The sequence below is a fragment of the Ciconia boyciana genome, chromosome 8 (assembly GCF_034638445.1).
Source record: "Ciconia boyciana chromosome 8, ASM3463844v1, whole genome shotgun sequence".
Taxonomy (NCBI): Eukaryota; Metazoa; Chordata; class Aves; order Ciconiiformes; family Ciconiidae; genus Ciconia; species Ciconia boyciana.
The window spans coordinates 705269-726313 of record NC_132941.1 but is presented as its reverse complement, the minus strand read 5'-3'; the positions used below and the strand labels follow the sequence as shown (position 1 = coordinate 726313).

General features: G+C 41.7%; 1 protein-coding gene across 2 annotated transcripts; it reads right to left on the bottom strand.

The window, feature by feature from the left end:
* Positions 1-260: 260 nt before the first annotated feature.
* BLM (BLM RecQ like helicase) lies at positions 261-20909 on the bottom strand. 2 transcript variants are annotated; one of them, XM_072869740.1, is made up of 21 exons: positions 20688-20909; positions 19858-20576; positions 18539-18728; positions 17959-18077; positions 16574-16706; positions 14771-15516; positions 13785-13961; positions 13242-13360; positions 11664-11777; positions 10803-10901; positions 10565-10713; positions 9621-9727; positions 8652-8812; positions 7939-8134; positions 7314-7504; positions 6127-6274; positions 5552-5751; positions 4565-4757; positions 3988-4110; positions 2491-2698; positions 261-748 (listed from the first exon to the last, which is right to left on the bottom strand). In XM_072869740.1, exons 1-21 carry the CDS (start codon positions 20783-20785, stop codon positions 565-567), a joined length of 4374 nt encoding a protein of 1457 aa, XP_072725841.1. In that variant the 5' UTR covers positions 20786-20909; the 3' UTR covers positions 261-564. The 2 variants fall into 2 exon arrangements, with proteins under 2 accessions (XP_072725841.1, XP_072725840.1); XM_072869739.1 differs by having other exon boundaries at positions 262-748; positions 17959-18080.
* Positions 20910-21045: the final 136 nt, after the last annotated feature.

Here is a 21045-nt window from a genome sequence, read left to right as displayed (position 1 = left end):
ACAAACAAGACGTACATTTTCAGAAGAGCAGCTCTGAAGCACTTGTGCGATGAGCAAGAGAGCAGAGGCAACCACAGCTTTGGGACGCGCAGTTCCAGTAACCGCCTTTGATTTGTGGTCTCAAGTGCAGCCCTGAGGTAGCTGTAAAGCAGGCTTACAGGGATGATTTTCACTAAAATAGTAGGGTTTCTAGAATCAGTCAGAACTCTATGGTAGAAAGAAAGGTCCAAATAAACTTATGAGTTTAAAAACATTTATTTAATGTGAGTTTTTGTACTTGATAAATGTACAAGCACCCCCATGCACACGGCACCCCCGGACGCCGAACGCTCAGGCAGCTTCAGAGGACGGCAGAGAAGGGACTGAGGCCTTGCTGCACGCTGAACCCCAAAGGCTGTGAGATGCCTTCACGTCAACTTGTTTACTTTCCATACCAAAAAAAAGACAGAATAAAGGATTCTTAGTTGCACTCCACACAAAAATGTTTGACAACAAAACAAAAATTTAATAAACAATGATTACATCTTCAGGGCTTGCTTTTATACAGTATTTACATTTCCCTAGTTACAATATTGAATATGAAGGCTGAAGGAATTGTCTGGTTTTGGGTTTCGGTGGTGCCATGATCCCCAGCTTTCCAGCAGCTCCTTGCATGGCACTAACACTGTAGGGTGCCGAACCGTAACCAGGTGGAGCTGGAGCCTTGGAGCCAGGCGCCCTTTTGGTCCTTCTGTACTTGTTGTAACCCCTGCAAAATTTAGAGAAAAGGTACATGTCAAACACGTGCTTTACTTGCCACATCCCCTACACCCATGGTGTACTTACATATACACCACCATTAGATTTTCTAGAAGACTATGCTTTCATTTTTAAAAAGGATTTTTTGTTTGTTTGTTTTTTAATATGAATGGCTGCAAAAATACCTTTGAAATGTAAATCAAGTGAAGCTGTTGCTCTGGCATTTGCCTGAGGGCAAGAAGCAGCCTGAAACAGGGACAGAGAATGCTTAACCAACCTGACTCCTATTAATCCAATTAGAGTATCAACATTAAGTGACACTTCAGGGTCAACAGCATTTAATGACTAATATTTTAGTAGATGGGAGGTGAAAAGGGTGGGAGTAAAACCTACCCAGCTGAGAACTGCTCTTTGCTACAAAAAACAAAGACCAGAATGAGGAAAAAGAGGGCAGAGAGGGAGACATCCTTGGAAAGATCAGACAATGGCAGAAAGCAGTGAGTTTTAGTAAGGTAGAGCATATTTTCTCTTTGATGATGAACGCAACATTAAAGCAGTAAAATGTAAGTAGTTAATATCCCAAGAGAACCTAAGAGTCTTTAAAATTCAGGCATGACTCTTCAGGTGGGGATTTCACAGAATGTTCTGGAGAGCACGTTAGTGCCGTTCAGAGCTACTCTTCCGAATGGCCTGAACTCCTCCCGGCTGAAAGATAATGCAATTTCTATGACGCTTATAGACTGCACAAAACCCCATTCAAAGAATTATTTCAGAAATGCAAGATGTGGGTTGTTCACATAACTGCTCTTTTGTACCTCATGTTCTCTCTCTCATATACCTCTCAAGCGAGGTAAAATTTCTAGGCTGAGGGATTTGGTAACCTGACCGTACCACAGTACCAGCAACTTTAATTTACTTCCTTTTTGTGCAAGGCAAGCTATGAGCACAGCAAACATTGAAAAGGCACAACTATAAAACCCAAGTAAGAACTTGTTGCTCAAGTTTTCTAAAGTCATTCCCCCCTGTTTTTAAAGAGGGTTTGGGGAGGGCAGAATTTCTTCAGCCATTTCTCCTTTTTCGTTCATTCCCTTTCAGCACCGATTGATCATGTTTTGAAGCACGGACCTTCAGCACAAACTGCTACTACTTGAGTTACCAGACTAATAACTACGTGAACTGCTAAAAGAAGGTTATTGACTCAACGGATGAGGCCCAGCCTGGCTCTTTCATCACCCTGTGATAGTTTGGTGGTGGATCTGCCCTAGAAGCTCAAGACCAACCAGACTCCTGGATCCAAATGCTATGGTTTTGATGCAGGCGTTGCCTTGTATGGGACAATCGGAGGGAGAAGTTCTGAATTAACAAGGGACTGGGAACTGAAGTTCAAATATTCCATCAAATCTTTGAAGTTTCAAGCTGTCTTTATGTTTCCAAGCACAAAATACAGTCAGCCTGCTAATAATGGTTATGGCAGCACACTGAAATTTAGCATCACTACTTCGCCTGTGGCAGTTAAGAGCAAGAAACAAAGGACAACTGTTAAATATCCTTCCTCACCAGGAGCTTTTTAAACAGAAAATGCTAGAAAAACAAAGCAGAGCAGTTGTTACCAGGTACCTGGATAATTTTATGCCATTCTTAAAGCCCATACTTACTCAAGAAAATGCAGTAGGATAACAGTGCAATTCTGGGATCATCATCATCATGCTATTCTGGACAAAGAAAAGTTACAAATGACCACAAGCAACGTACCCTTTGGGATGAAACTGCTGGCTGCCACCATTACTCGTCTTTTTCCTCTTTGCTTCTCGGAAGTTTGGCAGCCTTTTTCTTTTCTTTCTTTGGTTTGCATTATTGCAAAAATAGCTTGAGGTTGTGACTACATCTTCTGCTTCTTCATCGCTCTTAGGTGTGCCAGTGCTTCCCGTAGCTGTGTCCACGCTTTGGCAGGCAGCATCTTCTACAGACAGACAGTGAGTTAAAACTAACAAAATCAAGACATTGCCTGGGCCAGTCAGAGCTGTCAGTCAGAACACACTGCCTCTACCAAAACTTCTGTCCTTGCTGTTCCAAACCTCTTCTGCTCTGCTTTCATCCTGGTGATGCTCCAGGCTCAGCTAAAGGTGTTTCATAGGTTGGTGTAAACCAAAACTGCCTTCTGTCCTTGCTTTATCTCATGACATAAAAGAACACTGGCCAGTCCTATTTTCTCTAGCTTGGCTTCTTGTCTAAACTATTTTGGTAACACTGGGCTTTCTGCCTTTACACTCTCTTCCCCATGTCAGCTGGAAAGAATTATGGAATATACCATAAATCCTACAGTCAAATATGGCATTTGTTTTTAAAAACAGCATCAGGAGACACTGAAAGGCTCAGAGAGCCGAGGGCTCCTTCTCAATCAGTCATGATCGAGAGGGATGTGATTCTTTGCACAGGCAGTAGAATAAAATACTTAAAAATCAGGTTTGTAGCCATGCATTTATTCACATTGCAGTGTATGAAAGCACAGCCATCTTAAAAGTAAGCATGAATCACTTCAAAATTGCAGGCCCCAATGTCAAATCTGATAGCCAAGCTGTATTAAATAGTCTAATTACAACATAGGCTACATGCTACGCTCACATGAAGTTACCAGATTTACTAGTCTCGGGGCTCAGTTCTCCACTGAGCTGAACTTTGTCTATAAGGTTAGAGCTGTGCAAAGGCATTGTAAAATACTACCATTCTGACCTGATAGCTTTTTTTACACCTAGCTTTGAAAGTTCTTCAGATTTGAGCAACGGCTAGTCAGTGAAGACCTGAACTTGCTGACCTCAATTACCATGAAAAATAAAAGGTAGTAGTTATTGGTTATCTGCCAGGCTACAACGTTACCCCATACATAGTAGATGCGGGTATAAAAATATGCAGGAGGTGCAAGACCTTTAACCTTAAGGTCAGAATTCTTATTATAACTAAGCAGATTACATAAATCCCAATAACTAACAGGTTAGGAGCAGAGCAGTCTGCTTAGTTCTCGCTTTCCTTTTCTAGTCTTTCAGAGATATGCTGAATTCAACTACTGAGAAGATAGCAAAGACCTTTGTATGTTCTGAAAGTGTGCAATTGCTCCCTTTTTGTAATTATTAAACTGCAAGAATTAGTTATTTGTATTTAAAACAAGGTAACTTTTGAGTGAAACTCCTGATAGAGGAGGAGAGAAGGGTACTAAACAGGGAAGTACACATTTAGGTACAAAGTATACTAAACCTGCTGTGATCCATTCAGAGTACTTATCCATCACTTTAATTATTTCTGCACCGTATTTTTCCAGTTTGTCTTCTGTGACACCATCAATCTGCAGTAAAACCTCCACATCAGATGACAAGGTTTCTGTAATGTAACAAACTACCAATTAGATATATCAAACAAACTTTTTTTTAAAGAGAGATCAGGGTAGAGTATTCTGGAGGAAATTAATTCCTTTTAGTGCCGCCCTATGCATTAAGTCCTTAAGGAAGTAAGCCTTTATTCTAGCAGATTTGCCTCTAGTCGGTTAGCACAAAAACTAGTCCAAAAGTTTTCTCTGAAAACGCTTCAAAGTTTGTTTTGCAGTATGATTACTTGGGTGGCTCTTGTACTTACCCAGCAGGACTGCTACGGCACAAACTGCAGCTCCCGGGAATCTGTGCTGTGTCAGCTACTGCCATAGGGCTCGCTCGGTTATGTACACTTAAACCTGTTCTCGCTAAGTGTTAGAAACTCTGCACTTTCTCTCAGAAAAGGCCACAATTGCGCACACAGCTCCTGCCGACACGGGTTCCAAGTGACGACAAACTGACATTACCTGCTATTTTCTTTAGAGTTGAAGTACTGAAAATATTGAAGTAATGCACATCAAAGACTTTCCCGAGCGTTTTGCATGTGTCTGTAAGTTCCCCAAGGCACTTTTTAACCATCTCTTCCCGCTGTGATATTTTTGCCACGGAAGCCCTTTGCTTTCTGATGGCACTGGCGCTTTCCGTTTCATGAAACTCCACCTGTTAAAATAAGCCAATCAATAACTTCTGTCAGGGGAGTTACTGCAGAGCCATCATTAGAAGATTGATCGATAACACAGGAAAACAGTGAAGGAAAGCGAAAGTATTCTTTGATGGACCAAAAAAAGCTATTTACTCAGTATACACTTTTTAAATGATTTTTTTTTTTTTTTTTTACAGGTTACTCAACGGCCTCTAAGTTTCTCCTACAAAGAACTAGCAGAGTATACACAACACAGAAAAAATCCCGAGAACCCAATTTACAGCTAGCTTTAAACAGAGGTCACTAGGTCTAATGCTGAGGGCTCTTCTCTTCTCCAAACACAGCACTAATGCAGAGGAGACATTGCCTCAAGCAATTCTGGGACTGGTTCCATGACCTCCTTGAAGTGCATTTTCCACCAGAGCTCACCAATGACTGGAAAAAATAGAGCAGAAAATGCAGGAGAAGGTAGCACTGTTCCTTCTTTTCTTCTTAGCTAGCTTTTTCTGTGTTGGTCATAACTTTCCTTTCACGTCAAGCTGGAATCAGATGGATGGGGGGAGAAGAGGAAGATTTAATCCTCTCCAATCTTCTCAAACTCACCTTTTGCCTCACAACATTATTATTAGAATACTGGACTAGAAATCGTGCTTGTTGGATTCTGTTCCCTGCATCTGCTAAAGATTAGTTCCTGTACTTCAGCTGGTAGGCAAAGTATGTTTAAACTATCCTAGGGTATACGCTACATAAGAACTGTAGCATGTCCCTTACAACAATACATTAGAGAAAGAAAAAATTAACTGTTACACACCTGTAGAGATCCATCTAGCACAGCCTGAGCTTTCTCTCCTAGAATTACATATGCTACCGCTTGGTCATTAGCCGTGATATACAAGTCTTCGTCCAGAATCTTGTCCAAGACCAGTTTTCTAAACAGTCTTTCAACATTATGCCTGGAGTAGGCAGCTCCCTTCCCAAATATTCCAGACTGAATCTTCGCACTCTTTGTACCTGTGCAACAGAAATCACAGGATTAGCCTGCGCTTAGAAAGCCTACGTACGTATCTATTCACAGACCTGCGGAAGGTTCCCAAGGGTATTCCATAGTCTATGCACATAAAAAAACGCATTTAAGCACCAGAAACTCCAAGCACCACCAGAAAACTAATATTATCACTATAGCAACCTGAAACGGATTAAAACTTTAGTCTCATTTATTTTGGATCATTCACCACCGAGAGATTCCTGGGAAGAATAACTTTCCAAAACATTTTGCAAAAATCTTCTTTTAAACCACTGCTGGTATTGTGCAGACCTCCTGATATGTAGTCAGGAATTTATGCACCAAATCTATTTAGGTGGTGTTTCTGGAAGAACAGTACTTACCTAAGAAAATGTCTACCATCATATTCAACGTGTATCTTCCAGAACCTGTATTTCTCTTTGCATTTATTCGCCCCATTTGTCCGCAATGCTCTCGTACAAAGCTTATAATGCTCTTCACTTCATCTGTTACGTTTCTTGATTTGTAATCCTGTTAAAATAGACTTGATTAGGAAACAACGTTATGTGGTTCTGTCCTAATGCAAGTTGTTACTGACAACCTTGTTTTTCATTATTGGGCTTTCTCCATCATGAATTCATTTTGTTCCAAGCAGAGAAATAGTGATTTTCTAGTTAGTGCACCTACAGTGATACAATATAGTTACAGGAATTCTGGATTTGATAATACTCTGGAAAATGCAATAATACATACCAACTGATTGTATATAATCTCTGTTGTGTTAATTCTATAGAGTGAGCTGCAAAGTTGCTGTGTCAATACTGGTAATCAAGGTGGATCGTTTGGAAAGCATTCCCATAATTATTCTGCTGCCATGCACTAGAACTTACACTTCCAATATGCATTAAAATGAGAAGACTGGACTGAATATGCATTATTCTAGTCAAATTTTGTTACAATCACAGCTATGTAGGCTAATGCTTCCAACACAGGACTGAGAAGCAATATCATCAGGTATAAAACTGATCTGGTTCAGAGAGCTCAGTAACCCTTCCCTGTCTGCTTCAACAGCTATCTTCTCTTCTACTCCTCTTCATGCCACTAACAAGTTTGCTTCAATCCTTGGCGCACAAACCCTAATCTTGGGGTCACCTCAAGCAGTGTACACCGCCTAATGTGGCGCTCATGCTACTCTGGCAGCACAAAGCTGCCTTGAAAACATCAGAATAGGCAGTTGAAGGGATTTCCCCGTAGCCATTCCAGGGGATCTTATATTAGCTCCTGCCTCCTATAAGCACTGCAGCCAGGAAAGTCGACACTAAGGAACATCCTTACACCTCACTAGTCCTCCTCTGACAGAAACAGAAGCATCGTAAGTCCATGGACAGTCTGTGTAATTCTACTCTAGGTTAAACCCTGGAAATAACTGGAAGCATCTAGCATCAGAAAAATACAAGACATCTCATTCATTTTCCCTGTTTGCCCTCCCAAATGTCATGTAACCATTTTTTAATGCAGTTAAATGCAAAATCAGTTTAACACCACTATAAATAAGAGCTATGATTTTTACCTTCTTTCTACTGCAGTTATCACAAGTTACTTCTGGGTGATCTTTACAGAAGGTGGGATTAAAATTCATTTCCCCAAAGTAGGCCAAAAGCTGAATTCTCCGGCAATCAACTACATTCTCACAGTAGTGAACCATACTGTAGAGGTTGTTAAAGTGGGTCTGTCTTGTGTGACTGTTTCCATCTTTCTCCACTGAAATGCAATAAATTCAATTGTATTTGTTAAATCTGCACCTCTGCGTTTTTATATATTATCACATAGACAAAACATAATATTCTTTTTTGCTTAAAAAAAGTGAGGAAGTTAGTACAGAACTAACCTAGGACAGATTTTAGGTCTAAAGTTTTAAAGAATGGAGAAGGGAAATAAGACTAGGATGACAAGAATCAAGAGACAGATATGTATAAAGCCAAATGGCTTTGAGTACAATCAAGTACAAGTGACAAAAATCCTTCATTACAGAAAACCCTTCAGGTGAAGATGCACAGTTCTCCCATCTTTGCAATACCATACTGTATATGGCACTTCGAAATGAGAAAATAACCCAAGTCTAAATGGAACAGAGACCAGGGACCAAGTGACTTCTTTAATACTGTCTCCATTAAGTTACAAACATGAGAACTCACTTAGTATTAGCCTTCTAAGTCTGGTGACATCGCTGTAGCTGTAGAAGAGCAGACAGTGAGACATTTCACCATCTCGTCCCGCTCTGCCAGATTCTTGATAGTAACCTTCTACAGATTTAGGAAGAGAAGCATGGATAACATAGCGTACGTCAGGTTTATCAATCCCCATTCCAAAGGCAATTGTTGCACATATAACCTAGGAAAGAAGTAATAATTTGTTACGTAGAGTTACGAGAGTTATTCATGCAGCATTCTGCACCAAAAATATAGACAGGCAATCAGGATTATGAAACTGTGCAGAACCTAGAATTTCAATTGTAACACTGCAAGATGAGTACAAAATACTCATCAGAAGTATCTTGATGAAGTATCACCTCTCCTTTCAGAAGAGCTATTCCAGAAAAAGGGAAAACTCCAAATTTGAGTCTCAATAGACAATTCAGCAGCGTGCCTAGAGCTGTTTCAGAAGTCTTGTACTGCTCAGTTCCCTCCTCCTAGAGTGTCATACCTTGGTGCAGTGCTGCAGCCTGTGATTTGTGAAACTCCCAATAAAGACGGCTAACGTGTTTTGGCACGTCTGTTCGGATCAGTTATTTAACACTGCATCCGATTTGGCAATAAAAGTTACACAACTTCGCTTTCATTTACTAGACCAAGAGGGACAGAAGTGCTCTAAATTCTATTCACTTTTTCCCCGGTTGCTTTTCTTTTACCTGGCATCCTTCTTGATTAATCCACTTCTTTTGCACAAGATCTCTGTTGGAATCAGTGAGGCCAGCATGATAGGCAAGTGCAGCAAGACCTTCCTTCTGCAGAATAGCTGCTATTGTGTCACATTCATGACGGGAAAGGCAATAAATTATTCCAGAGTCATCTGCAAATATATAAAAAAAGATTTGTGCCACAATAAAGCTTTACTCCCTTTCACTTGCTTAACAGTCATACCTGTCAAGCAAATGCATTTATTCCAATAGGGAGAGGTTGGTAAGTGTAATGCAATAACTGCTCAATAATAAAGAAAAGTAATTTTATTAATATCAGATGGTTTTGTTAGTTTCTCCTCACCCCATTTCCTGTTTTTTTGGTAAGGTGGAATCAAGAAAAGTTTTCCTGCTCAGTACTGTGCGATCTTAGGATTTAAAATACCTGAATAAAGAGCTACATAGATCAAGAGCTAGAGCAGTTTAGCCAACGATACACTAGGTTACAGCACTAGAGGAGCTATGAAGGGAGCTTGGTGCAGGCAGCTTCCAGCAGCGGGAGCTGCAGGACTCCAAAAGAGAGCCTAGAAAGATAGGAGTCTCTGAAGATATCTTCAAGGGGAACCACAGATAAGCAGAGCAACAGAATTAAACAATTAAACCAGCATGGATATTAGATGACCTTTATACTCTGAAGACACGATGCTAAAAGCTCTGGCAACCTCCAGAAAGATTACTCAAGAGCGTTACCGTAATTTACTTTTCCATCTTCACTTGAACTCTTAACTTTAGGACGCCCATAAATCTGATTCCCATTAGCAATACTATCATTTTGCCTCCAACTTGTTTTTCTTGTAAATATATTAGTCGCTTACAGAAAGGCACAAGTTTGGGGTTTTTACAGCAGTATAAAAGCTTCTTCTGCCTTAAAAAGTAGTTCATAAAAATGCAAGCAAGCACACTATGCTGCTCAGTACTCACGTGGATGATACTTTTTAATCCATTCCACACAATCCATTGCCACCTTCTTTGGCTTCTTGGGCAATACATCGTATTTCAAGTTATGCCTGTTGAAGCTCATTGTAAACCTAAAACATGACAGTTCATGGGTGCTCGTCAGCTTTATGGGTGTAGTAATCCTTTCAGCAAGCTAGGTATTGACTGGAATGTCCCAAATTCAACTAACTACTACTCGTTCTGCATTATCTGCAAAGGAATTATTGTTCCACTACGCCTACGGAGATTCACATCACTCATACTTTAGGTCTAAAATTCCTGTATTTTTCCTGTGTCTGTGAAAAAACCAAAGCTACATGGCACTACGTAGAGGAAAAATCGCCCATAAACCAAACACACACACAGCGATTTGCCTCGCCTTCATTTTGCTTTTGAATACTTGCATCCCCTTTCGGCTGATCAAGTTTGCAAAATATAGTGTCACCTCCCTCCTTCTACCCTAAAATAAGTTTCTAAAATAAGAAATTCAACAAAACAGAATGCTTTATTTTTCCGTCATGTACAATGAAAACTACAATCCAGGCCCAATGGTACCTCTTTATCTATGTTACTGCCAGCGCTAGTTAAAAACACTTCCAGCTTTTGCAGTTTTCCAGCATTCTCATAAAAAGCACCCTAAAGTACAACTTGCACATTTTGTCAGTGATGCAGAAAATTTCATGATGTTTTTTTCTATTAAACAGCTTCATTAATCAGGCAAGGAAGAGTCTGGTAAGTTTTTTTTCTTCTTACTTTAATATTTTGCATGTAACTCACATTAAATTCCATGCATCCATTCTCATGTAATCAGATACAACTACATCAGTATTTCAGATGGACCTGTAATGCCTTTCTTACTTTACTAAGTTTTCCACTCAAAATTTCTGTGGCACAAACAAATTGTTTCAGGAAACTGCTGAGGAACTTACACTTGTGGTTTTAGCATCTCAAGCTGATTCTGAATATCCTTCTGCACTCTGGGGTTAGCAGTGGCAGTAAGAGCCATCATAGGAACAGAGCGAAACTTCTTGCGGAGCATATTCAGTCGTTTGTAGTCTTGTCGAAAATCGTGACCCCACTAGTTTAAAAAACAAAATTTAAGTGTAACTGAGCAAGACGCTCCAACTAAGTCTTTTGCCATTTTGAAAAACAAATCAAGGTTTTTACCTGGCTGACACAGTGGGCCTCATCAATGACAAAACGTTCTAGGAGTTTCCTGTCGTAGAGATTTTCCAGGGCTGACATCAGTCGGCTGCTTGCACAAACCTAGGTACACGTCCACCAGTGGCGTTAGAAAGCAAACGAACAGAGCAAAGTGTCACCCTACCTGACTAAGAATACAGAAACAATTGTTCTGTACAGCAAAGTTAATCTTGACTGCACAGGTAAAGCTTGAAGGCATAAAGAAGATGGCAATCAGCTCCATTTTAATTGGCAACGAAGCAGCTGGTGTGGGATTACCGCAAGGTTCTAGGATCATCTATCCAGAGGTCCTACAATCTGCGTAAATTTAAATGACTTATGTCACGAAAGACAGGGAAAGACAACGCTGAAGAAAGAAACATAATCAGTACACTAAACAGTCCCCTCTTACAAAGCTCTTGTGGAATAATACCATTTTTAAAGGCAGCATATAATTAGGTACAAGGCAATCTTTTGACAATCACCCATTACCTTGACAGTTACATATTTTTTCGCCGTATCACCCTATTCATAGCAGTCTAGATTTTAATAGCTACTTGACAGCAATTAGCCACTAATATGTAGTAAGATGTATTGAAACGGATGGGCATGGGGGTTTTGTTTGAAGAATTTAAATTGTACAGACATACTCAGTTCTCATTCTTGGTTAATTACTGATCGAAATTAGTTATATCTGTACAGAGTCTTACTGAATTATCTCGAAAATATTTAACAATTTTTTTTTCCCCAGAAGCTTACTCTAAATTCAGTGTTTCCCCTTTAATACTTCATAGTAATCTACCTCTTGTTGCCTCCATGATTTTACAATTCAAATTAAATACAAACCTTCTCAGGGGTAACATACAGAAGCTTTATTACAGGATCTTTTTTTGACAATTGCATATATATTTTTGAAGCGTCAGCATCTGTTCTATCACCAGTCAGATATGTTGCAGCAATCTATATTAAAAAAAATATTAAGTTTTAATATGCACAAAACAGAAGCTTCTCCAAATATAGTCCTACATCTAGTTATAAATTAAACTAGATAAACTAGATTTACTATCCTCAGCAAATATACCATTTTCAATGTTTCTTTGTGTAATTATAGATAACATTTGAACCCCCACCGTACTGCAGACATCGCAAAATTTTTCTAATGATAAAACCAAAAGACTATAAGCCAAATTCTATTCTTCTGCTCCCAATTCTACCAACAGACCAACAGCTGACTTAGAGGATTTGTCTGCTTTCTTTGAACTCTCTTTCCAGTACAGAGAACAGATGTGATGTTTGTTTATTGCTCAATACGCTGTAAGTTTGAGATTGAATTCAGACAACAGAGATCTTAAGAAACAAAGTTTCCAAGAAGCACAAAAGCATAAGGCCCTCAATAACAGTGCCCACAAACACAGAACAGCATTGCGTCGGAAGAGATTGTAGCAGCAATTTAATATCAAATTTGAAAGCATAACTTACTATTCAGCATGAACAGTAACCAAGGGATTAGATGCTAAGGACAAGGGCGATGCAAGACTAGGTCACACCAACAGAGCCAATTTGGCCTGCTTGTCTCCTCTTCCTCTCACAAGAGGCAGCTGCAGCTCTGCAGAGGAAATTCCTTCTGCAGCTACAAATCCCCAGGAGTCACAGAGACAGTTTAACTGGCTTTTACAGCCATGGCACCCCTCAACGCAAGAAAGAGCAAAGAGCACGGCCAAAGCGTAGCGCTGTGCAAAGTCACTAAATGGCGGACAACCATTTGAGGGCCACGTCTAGTCAGACTATCAAAAACCACACTTGACGAGAGAAGGATTTGTCTGAGCTTCAAAACCCTGCATCATAATCACTTCTGTCTCATACCCCAAAACATCTCTGTATTTTTGCCCTAGAACGTGTTATCCACCTTTGTTTCCCTGATCTCTCAATCTCAGTAATACACTAAGGATGAAAAAGACACTTCACTGAGGCAAAAGCAGTTCCTCGGTGATCAGCCTTAGGAACACACATCTTCTGCCCTTGCATTTCTTTTCTCTGTGTATTACTTTTCCAGAAATGCTTACCATCACCAGAACCCTCCTAGCTCAGGAACTGTTAGTGCTTATTTCAGCTACAAAGCCAGGCTGCTCCTATTTAGGTGCCTAAATACAACTCTCAGAATCGAAGAATCAGGCATCTGTACTTGAAAATTAAGCTCCGATAACAAATACACACAAGCATCAATAAATTTAGCAGTTCGACTGCCAAGATATTCTAGTTCATCTAATTGAGTTCTTCCTAGACAACTTCGTGTGCCTTTTACAGTTTCCATCTAATCAATTTTTGCAGTTTATATTTCAGAGACATAAGATTTACTGTAAAATTTCAGATTTCTAATTGACTTCGCTGCAGTTAAACTAAATAAAGTGAGCTGTTTGAACTTACATCTAAAGTCTTCAGTTTCTGGACTTGATCTATTATCAGCGACCTCAGTGGAGAGATAACAATAGTGACTCCAGCAGAGACACATGCTGGTAACTGGTAGCACAAGCTTTTACCACCACCTGTAAGGATTAAACAGAACACAACACATGTTGGATACCAAGCGGAAAGGGAGACAGCGTGGAGAAGGAGCGGAAGAGGGGAGACCTATTTCTTACTTCCCATTTCACAGCACTTTCAGAAACAATTAACTTTTACCAATGACTGCCTTTCATATGATACCTGTAGGATAAGGAAGAGTTATCACGTGAAATATTACGGAAGGCAGAAATTCAATCGCCTCATTCAAAACAGCACAGCGCATACAAAATTCCAGAAATCCTGCAGCCATAGAATTCAAGCAGCACAATTTATCACCACCTCCACAAAGGCACAGAGAAGGAGAAAGGTTTGTCACGGGCCTTGCAGGAGGAGCTTCAGGTCTTTATTTCTCAAGTGTGTGCCAGGCTCCAACCCTGCAGCTGCGTGGCGTTTGGAGATACATACCGGTGGGCATTAAGATGAAACAATCTTCACCCAGAAGAGCAGCATTGATGGCCTCCAGCTGATTTGTCCGAAAATAGTGCAAACCAAACTTTTTGTGAAATATATTCATCATTTCTTCAGAATGGGAAAATTTCATACCCCTGAAACGTTCTAGCGCAGGGTTATTAACCGGGAGGTCTAGTAAACAAAGAAAAGGTACTTACAATAAGTTATACTATCCCTCTTGCAATGTAAAACTGCTTCAGTATAACAGATGGCTTAGCCACCACTTCAACCCTTTAAACCTTTTAAACTCAAATGACTTACTACAAAAAAAATTGCATTCATCTAGAATTTAAGACCGGCTAAAGTGTGAATTTTGATTCCATGCAAATCTCTGGAAACAAGCTTCTTACCTACGCCTGTATAAAACACCTAGTCCCACACTGACAAACTTCATCTCCGTCACAACCAACTACAAATAGGCTCCCCGTTCGGGGGTACCTAACAGTAGGTGCTAGCTGAATCAGCGACAGAGAAGCTGATGAAACGGGTTAACATTTTCACCTCCCCTTTTACCAACCCGTTCCTACAGTAACCACAAGTAATACTGACCCACCCCGTGCCCCAGAGGGATTAGGTTTGCTTCAGCAAGTCCTCATTTTTGAACATTTTGCATAAACAGCTAAAACCGTTGTACAGCTTTGAATTAGCAACTGCTGAATCATTATTTAATTAAAACACAGAAACATTCTAGTTTCCAATTCTAGCAACTTCATCTTCCCAGCAGCCTGCAACCTGCATGGCAAATACATATTCAAGAAGTTTGGCATCACTTGGAAGAAAAAAAACCAGAAGATGACTTTGCAAAGAGAAACCAAAAGAAATTTCCACAGAAACAAAAGGCCTTGATGTAATCTACAGGAAGCTACTTGGCCTTAGGTTTAAAAATAAGCAAACACAAATTTAAAAAGGGAAAGATAGTAATCCTAACGAGCATAATTTACCTGAATGGTTCTTTGTTGCCATCAAGAAGCTTGATTTCGGAGTAGCGGGATTTGATACAACAGCAGATCCCTTGGCTCTGGACATTATCTTTGACAACAGCGATTTGGCAGGTGGCCCTTCCCTGACAGGCTGATACAACGGCATAGATGGCGTCTCAGGTGCCGAAACATTCACCGAATTCTCCCAGCCCTCATCAAAATCATCAATATCAAAGTGATCGAGGTCAAAGTCTGTATCGTTTATACCTAAACTGTCCTCTGCAGGAATGCCAGTAGGAGCTTTGCTCTGACCTTTCAGAGCTGTGCTTGTAAGAGGCCTCTCCAGCAGGTGACGGTTTCCACCGTTTCTCACCCCTGGTTTGTCACACCAGCTGCTGTCGAAGGACATCTCAGAACGGAGGCTGAGGGAAGCTCCATCTTTGCCATCTACCTTGGAAAAAGACAGTGCTGTAGTTTCTGGGCAGGTGATCTCCTCAATACTTTGCTTTGAAGCATAAGAGGTAGCCAAGGTTTGGGTTTTTTTGGTAGAAAAATCGCTTGAATTAACAGTCCCAGAAAGCATAGATGGGACGTCCGTGGATTTTGGTGAGCTTCTGTCAGAACTGAAGCTCCTGTTCAGGCCAGAACACAGAGCAGTACCAGGACGTGCAAGAGGGCCCCGCTCCACACACGCCTTCCAGTTCCTAGGAGAAGTGTTGGTGATGCTACTTTTGTTCAAAGTGACAGAATTAGCTAGCAATTTTCTCCTGGGAGAGATGGCAAGGGAAGGGGGAAGGAAAAAAAAACCCTTTAGTCACAAGCAATGATTTATTAAGTCCTACAACATATATTAAACAGTTTTGTCTCTCTCCTTAAAAATATTAACATATGGTGGTTACATCGTATTCTGTGTCACTATATTTTAAAAATATTTCAAACAAATCTAGGGAAGAGAGAATAATACCAGAACTCAGTTGAACAAAATAATTACAAAATTACTACATCTTCTCTGCAGACAAAATAAAAGAATTCCTATAATAATAGGAATATTCCTATTATTATATATTCCTATTATATATTCCTATAATAATAACAAGGAACTGATCCAGGCAAGGTAGAGCATAAAAAAAAAATAAAATCCTTAGAGGCACAAACCTCAAGTTAAAGTAAAATATGCTTGAACCAAATTACGTTTTTATGTACTTTCTAAAGACTATGTCTGACTACAGTAATAAGAGGAAATGGAAAAATTTACTGAGAATGTTCAGAAAAAGCACATAGTCCCAGTCCAGTAAAAAACCAAAACAAAATCCCAAATCTCAATATTTTGCCTACGTGTTGTGTCATCAGATTATGCAGAAGTTAAAGAAGCAGACTGCAGTAGCAGTAGTCAGATCGAAAGATGACAAGTACATGGATGACAGGAGAAGTCATAATCACTGTAGTCAGCGATAGCAAGTCTCATAGAGGGAATATTAAATTAATGCCTCTGGTTACAAGAAATCAGGCTGCCACCTAGCAGGTTATGTCACATCACCCTGCTTCTTTGGAAGCATCCGGTGCTAGTCACCTTCCAGAGAAAAGATAGAGGACTACCTATGCTGAGACTGAAGGTGGAACTGGATGCTCTCTTCTGGCAGAACACTGGGATAGTTAATACTTTCAGCAGTTTTTTGGATTTTTTTTTTTCTTCACTCAGTCAGTAATTTTAAGCTTTTACAAAATCCTTCCATATCATCTTTTCAGTGTGATGGAGACACCTGCAGGCACGGCACCACTTCACACGGAGCATGGAAACACAGAAGGCTGCTTATTAAAGCGTACCTGAGATCTCTCTGCTGGAGAAGTTCTTTTGCACATGACAGAGACTTAAGCTCATGAAGCGGAATGGCATCTACCAGCTTACAGATATCATCCATGACACCGTAGAGTTGCTGTTCCAAATGCAAGCCCTTATCTGTTAGATGGAGTGTATTTTAGCACACAGCAATACTAATTTTTATTAGAATATATAACAGGATATCACTCTCCCAAGAGACAGTAAATTGCAATACATAAGTCTAAATAATTTATTTTCAATATATTTTTTAAAAGTCCATTCACATAAAGAAACTGTTTGTGTGCACAAACTCAGCTAGTCTACATATTTTTGCCCTTGCCTTTTAATTATCCATCTCTATATGTTTTCCAAACCTCGTCACAGTTCATTCAAACTTATTTCCAAAAAACATTCAAGTTTATGTGTTTTGCTTATCTCAAATTACCCCTCCCCAAACACACTAAAACACATTTTATCAAAGTATTACATGGCAATTCTGGTCTAGAAAGTACCGTAGAAAACCTCCCACATGTGAAAGTCAGCATTTGTCACCTCATGACCTTCCCTTCCAAATTTAGTACCATTGCAAACCACCTGGATTTTGCCAATGAACTGCACCGGACCTCAAACCGCTGCTACCAAGGGTGTGATCCCTTGGACTAAATTCTGGGCTCTGCTACACTTGCCTAGCTCTGAATTACCTGGTGGTCAGAAGGGCACCTCTTGTAACAAGCTAACTCAGGTCCAAATTGACCAGCTGTAGGTACGCTGAAGTATGACAAGATGGAGCTTGACTACCTTGATTTCCAGAACAGCATCATTAAACCATAAACATAAAAACACCGCTCTGGGCATTTATAAACACTAAATTGTCAATGACACTGTAGAACAGTATCATAAGCTACATTTTTATGTGTCTTGAAAGATCTGCAGCCTCAAAACCAGGTTGTGCCACACCTATACTTAGTAACTTTTCATTCTGCAAGTGAAACTCAGAAACACTTCAGCTCAGTAGTTCCCAAAGCCAGCATCTGTGGGAATCAAATGGAAGCACTGACACAGCTCCAGCTTACAGCGATGTGTCTTTGTGCCGTAGCTGACTTCGGGAACGATTTGGTCGATCTGTGCTTTTAAGTTCTGAAAAGGAGGTCTGTGCGGGATCCCAGACTGGTACTGAGAAACCCAGAATCAGGATCAGACAACACCCCTGCGTCTACACAACGTACATGCAACATCTGAAAATCCTGTACAAGACACGGTCCCCTGCTTCCTTGTCCCCATCGGTCACTGTTAGTTAACGCTCTCGGATTACATGGGATACGCAGGAGAATAAGAAGTTGCAAACCATCCCCAAAATCTAAGGCATAAAATTTCAAAATGTTTCGTGTACCTGCATCCTCGGCGCTAGGATCACTTTCAGCGACAGGCTGCGTTGTGGCAACCTTCCCAGGCTTGGACTCAATGCTGCTAGCTGCGGATCTTCCACCAGCTGGAGATTCTTTAAAAATACTACTAATATTAAAAGAAAAAGTCATTAAAATGCGGATATCTGTAAATCAATGCATTTCCATAAGAGAAGTTTAACTTTTAGAATAACAGCATTTAAGATGTATGTAAAAAATAAACAAATTTCTGAAAACCTGGCAAAAATCCAAGGAGCTGAGCAGTTTGTCACTCATCCTATGTGCCAATGCGTAGAGACTTGTTTCAATAATATTTTTTCCTCCCACTACGAAAGGAAAAATACCTCTGCTTTTTCTGAAGCAAAAGCCACCTTAAACATTGGCCATAAAACTAAAAGTATTTCATAAAACATTAATAGCAGCTGTCAACTACTAACCTGCCAAGCAACAAACAGACACAATCAACTCAGCCTGTAGCTTTTTACCAAGCACCAGCTTCACGTCTTTTTTGGCCCTTTTTAAAATCATCCTAAAGACAGTCAGTTTTATCAATGAACTTTGTTTTACCTAATGCTTTTTACAGAAGGCAAGAAGGAAGGCAGCTCTTCTTCAGGGGAGGGTGGAACGATATCTAAGTAATCATCCTCTTCAAGCTCAGTGCCTGCGAACGGCTCGATGTCGACCTCACCCACTGCTGGGGGGCTGTTTTTCTCATCGCTGCTTGGCTTCTGGCTTTCACCACTTCTGTCATGAGCAGCTGAAAGAGAAGTGTATTAATATTGTTGGGTAACACTGTAAACTCAGTCTGGTAAAAACAAAAACGCAACTGAACAGAGGGAAAAAATTACTAGCCAGATTTCAAAACACTCGTTTAATACAGTTTCTGACTTTTAAAGGACAAAAAAAAAAATTATTACTGCTCCCTTTTTCTCCCCCATTAAAAACAAACGGACAAAAACCCCACAAACCTTCTTTTAAGTGGAGAAGTTATATAGCTTGCCTATAGTTACCTTTCCCTGTCAGAAGAGAAAAACTTCAGAGGTATATTTTCCTACAAGAGCTTTTATAGCGAACTATTGTTATATTAAATACTAGCTAGCATACAACTAGCATAGTCCCTATACTGGAATGAGAAGGTAAATTTTCATGTATAATTCCTTATAAGACAAATCCTACTAAGAAAGGCCAATATGATCAATATATTAAAATTTGTATCACAGAAAGAGGGGAAAAGGTAACAAAATATTCTTAAGAAGAAAAATACAGTTCACAAATCCTTTTGCCATTTAGTGTAATGGCAGCATCACAGAACACTGTTCAGTATCATTCAGTTGTATAAACATATTAATTTCACAAATAAAGATGAGAAGTTTCAAAACATAACAGGTAAGGCACAAAATAGAGAAGCTAAGAGGAACTCTGATGGCCATGAACTTCTTGGTCATAATCGAGGGTCCGAGTTTTTTTGGTTTGGTTTTTTTGTTTTAAATCAAGTGAGATCTCTTTCTCTGGTTTAATATTTCTCATCATTACGTTTAGGCGTAAGACGATTTTATGCCTCTTTTGTATGAATTTTAAAGGTGCTTTTCTTTCTACAGCATCCCCATAGATCATTGCTCTTCATTTCTGGCATGCCATATGGGAAGTCTTGCAACTCCAATACTACCACACAACCAGATGCAACTTCTGCCACAGAGACAACGCTTCGCTATGTACAACCCTGCGCTTCCACAGGCTGCGGCTACCGCAACAAAATCCACGTACCCACGACCGCTCGTCAGATGCGAGCGTGCAGCTCCCTCTGATTTCTGAAAAATCAAGCCCTCTGTGTGCAAACACAAACATCTTTTCTTCTAGCTCACCGGTACTCTAAAATGAATTGTTACCTGGGTGAGCCTCTTCCCCGTCGTCATCCAAAATCACTTCAGCAGGTAAATTCTCCCACAGGCCCTCACCCACAGCCTTGTTACTGCTGCAGGGAGCTGCGTCCCCAAGACAGATCACGGACTGCTGCGACAAGGGTTGTTGTTCAGTCTCCGGAGAGGTCTCCCTGCGCTCCGAAGCGCCGTGGCTGCGAGGCCCGGTGTCGTTGCCCACGGTCCCGGGAGAGCCAGGCGGCTCACCCAGGCGGGGGTTTGACCTCTGGGAGGCCTTGCGGGCGGCCCGCTGCCCTTTGGGGGACAGGACGGGCGGCCTGCAATACTTCTTTTCGATTCCCGACAAATCAAAGTCGTCAATGTCATCCCACTCATCTTCTACGGCAACGACAGGGCCAGCCGCAGGACCGGGCCGGGCCTCCCGGGCAGGAGCACCGCACAGCCCCCTGGTCACGCTCCTTGTTCCAGAGGCCGCGGGGCCTTTCGACGCCTCGCAAGAGCTGGCAGGCGCCGGGCTTGCGCCGGCCTGCTCGAGGCCCCGGCCACCGGCCACCGCCGGGAAGAAGCCCTGGCTTTGCGCGTTCTTGTCCTTGGCGGCGGGGAGGGACGAGGCGAGCGCGGCCAGGCAGACATTAACGTCTTTGTCCCTTAACGCAGAGGCGGCGGAGAGGCCCCGAGGCTCCCTGGGCAGGGCACCGGCCAGGGAGGTCTTCTTGAAGGTAAAGCCCCTGGAAAGAGACGAGCCCCTCGTTAGCGGCCCGGACGCCTCCCGCGCCCCCGAAGCTCGCTGCACGCGTAGAGCGCTGCCACCCCCGCCCGCCGAGACCCGCGGAACTCACGCCGGCCGGTGCCGCGGCGGGGGCGGCTTGCTGCGGGCGCCGCGGGCCGAGTGGAGCTGGAGCTGCTCCCGCAGGTTGTTCTGCGGCACGGCCGCCATGACGGGACCGGGACCGGGACCGGGACCGGGACCGGGACCGGGCCGCCCCGCCGGCGGGGGGCGCTCTCCGCGCCACCGGGCTGCGCTCCCCGCCCGCTCCCCGCCGCGCGCCCCCTTCGCATTCGGCGCCAAAACGTCGCCCGCCCCCCCCCATTGGACGGACGCGCCGGGAGCGGAAGTGGTGGCAACGCACTTCCGCTTCCACGGCAAGGGCGGGCTTTCGCCCCGCCCCGCCCCTCCCCTCTCCACAAAATGGCGGC

Bases quoted from the DNA above. Each gene is read 5' to 3' on its own strand.
- BLM (XM_072869739.1), bottom strand. From the start codon at position 20,785: ATGGCGGCCGTGCCGCAGAACAACCTGCGGGAGCAGCTCCAGCTCCAC. The intron at 9,728-10,564 runs GTAAGTTCCTCA...GTCATGTTTTAG, and splicing joins GAGATGCTAAAACCACAAGT to GTTTACAATGAGCTTCAACA. The intron at 7,505-7,938 runs GTGAGTTCTCAT...ATTGCATTTCAG, and splicing joins ACTTAGAAGGCTAATACTAA to TGGAGAAAGATGGAAACAGT.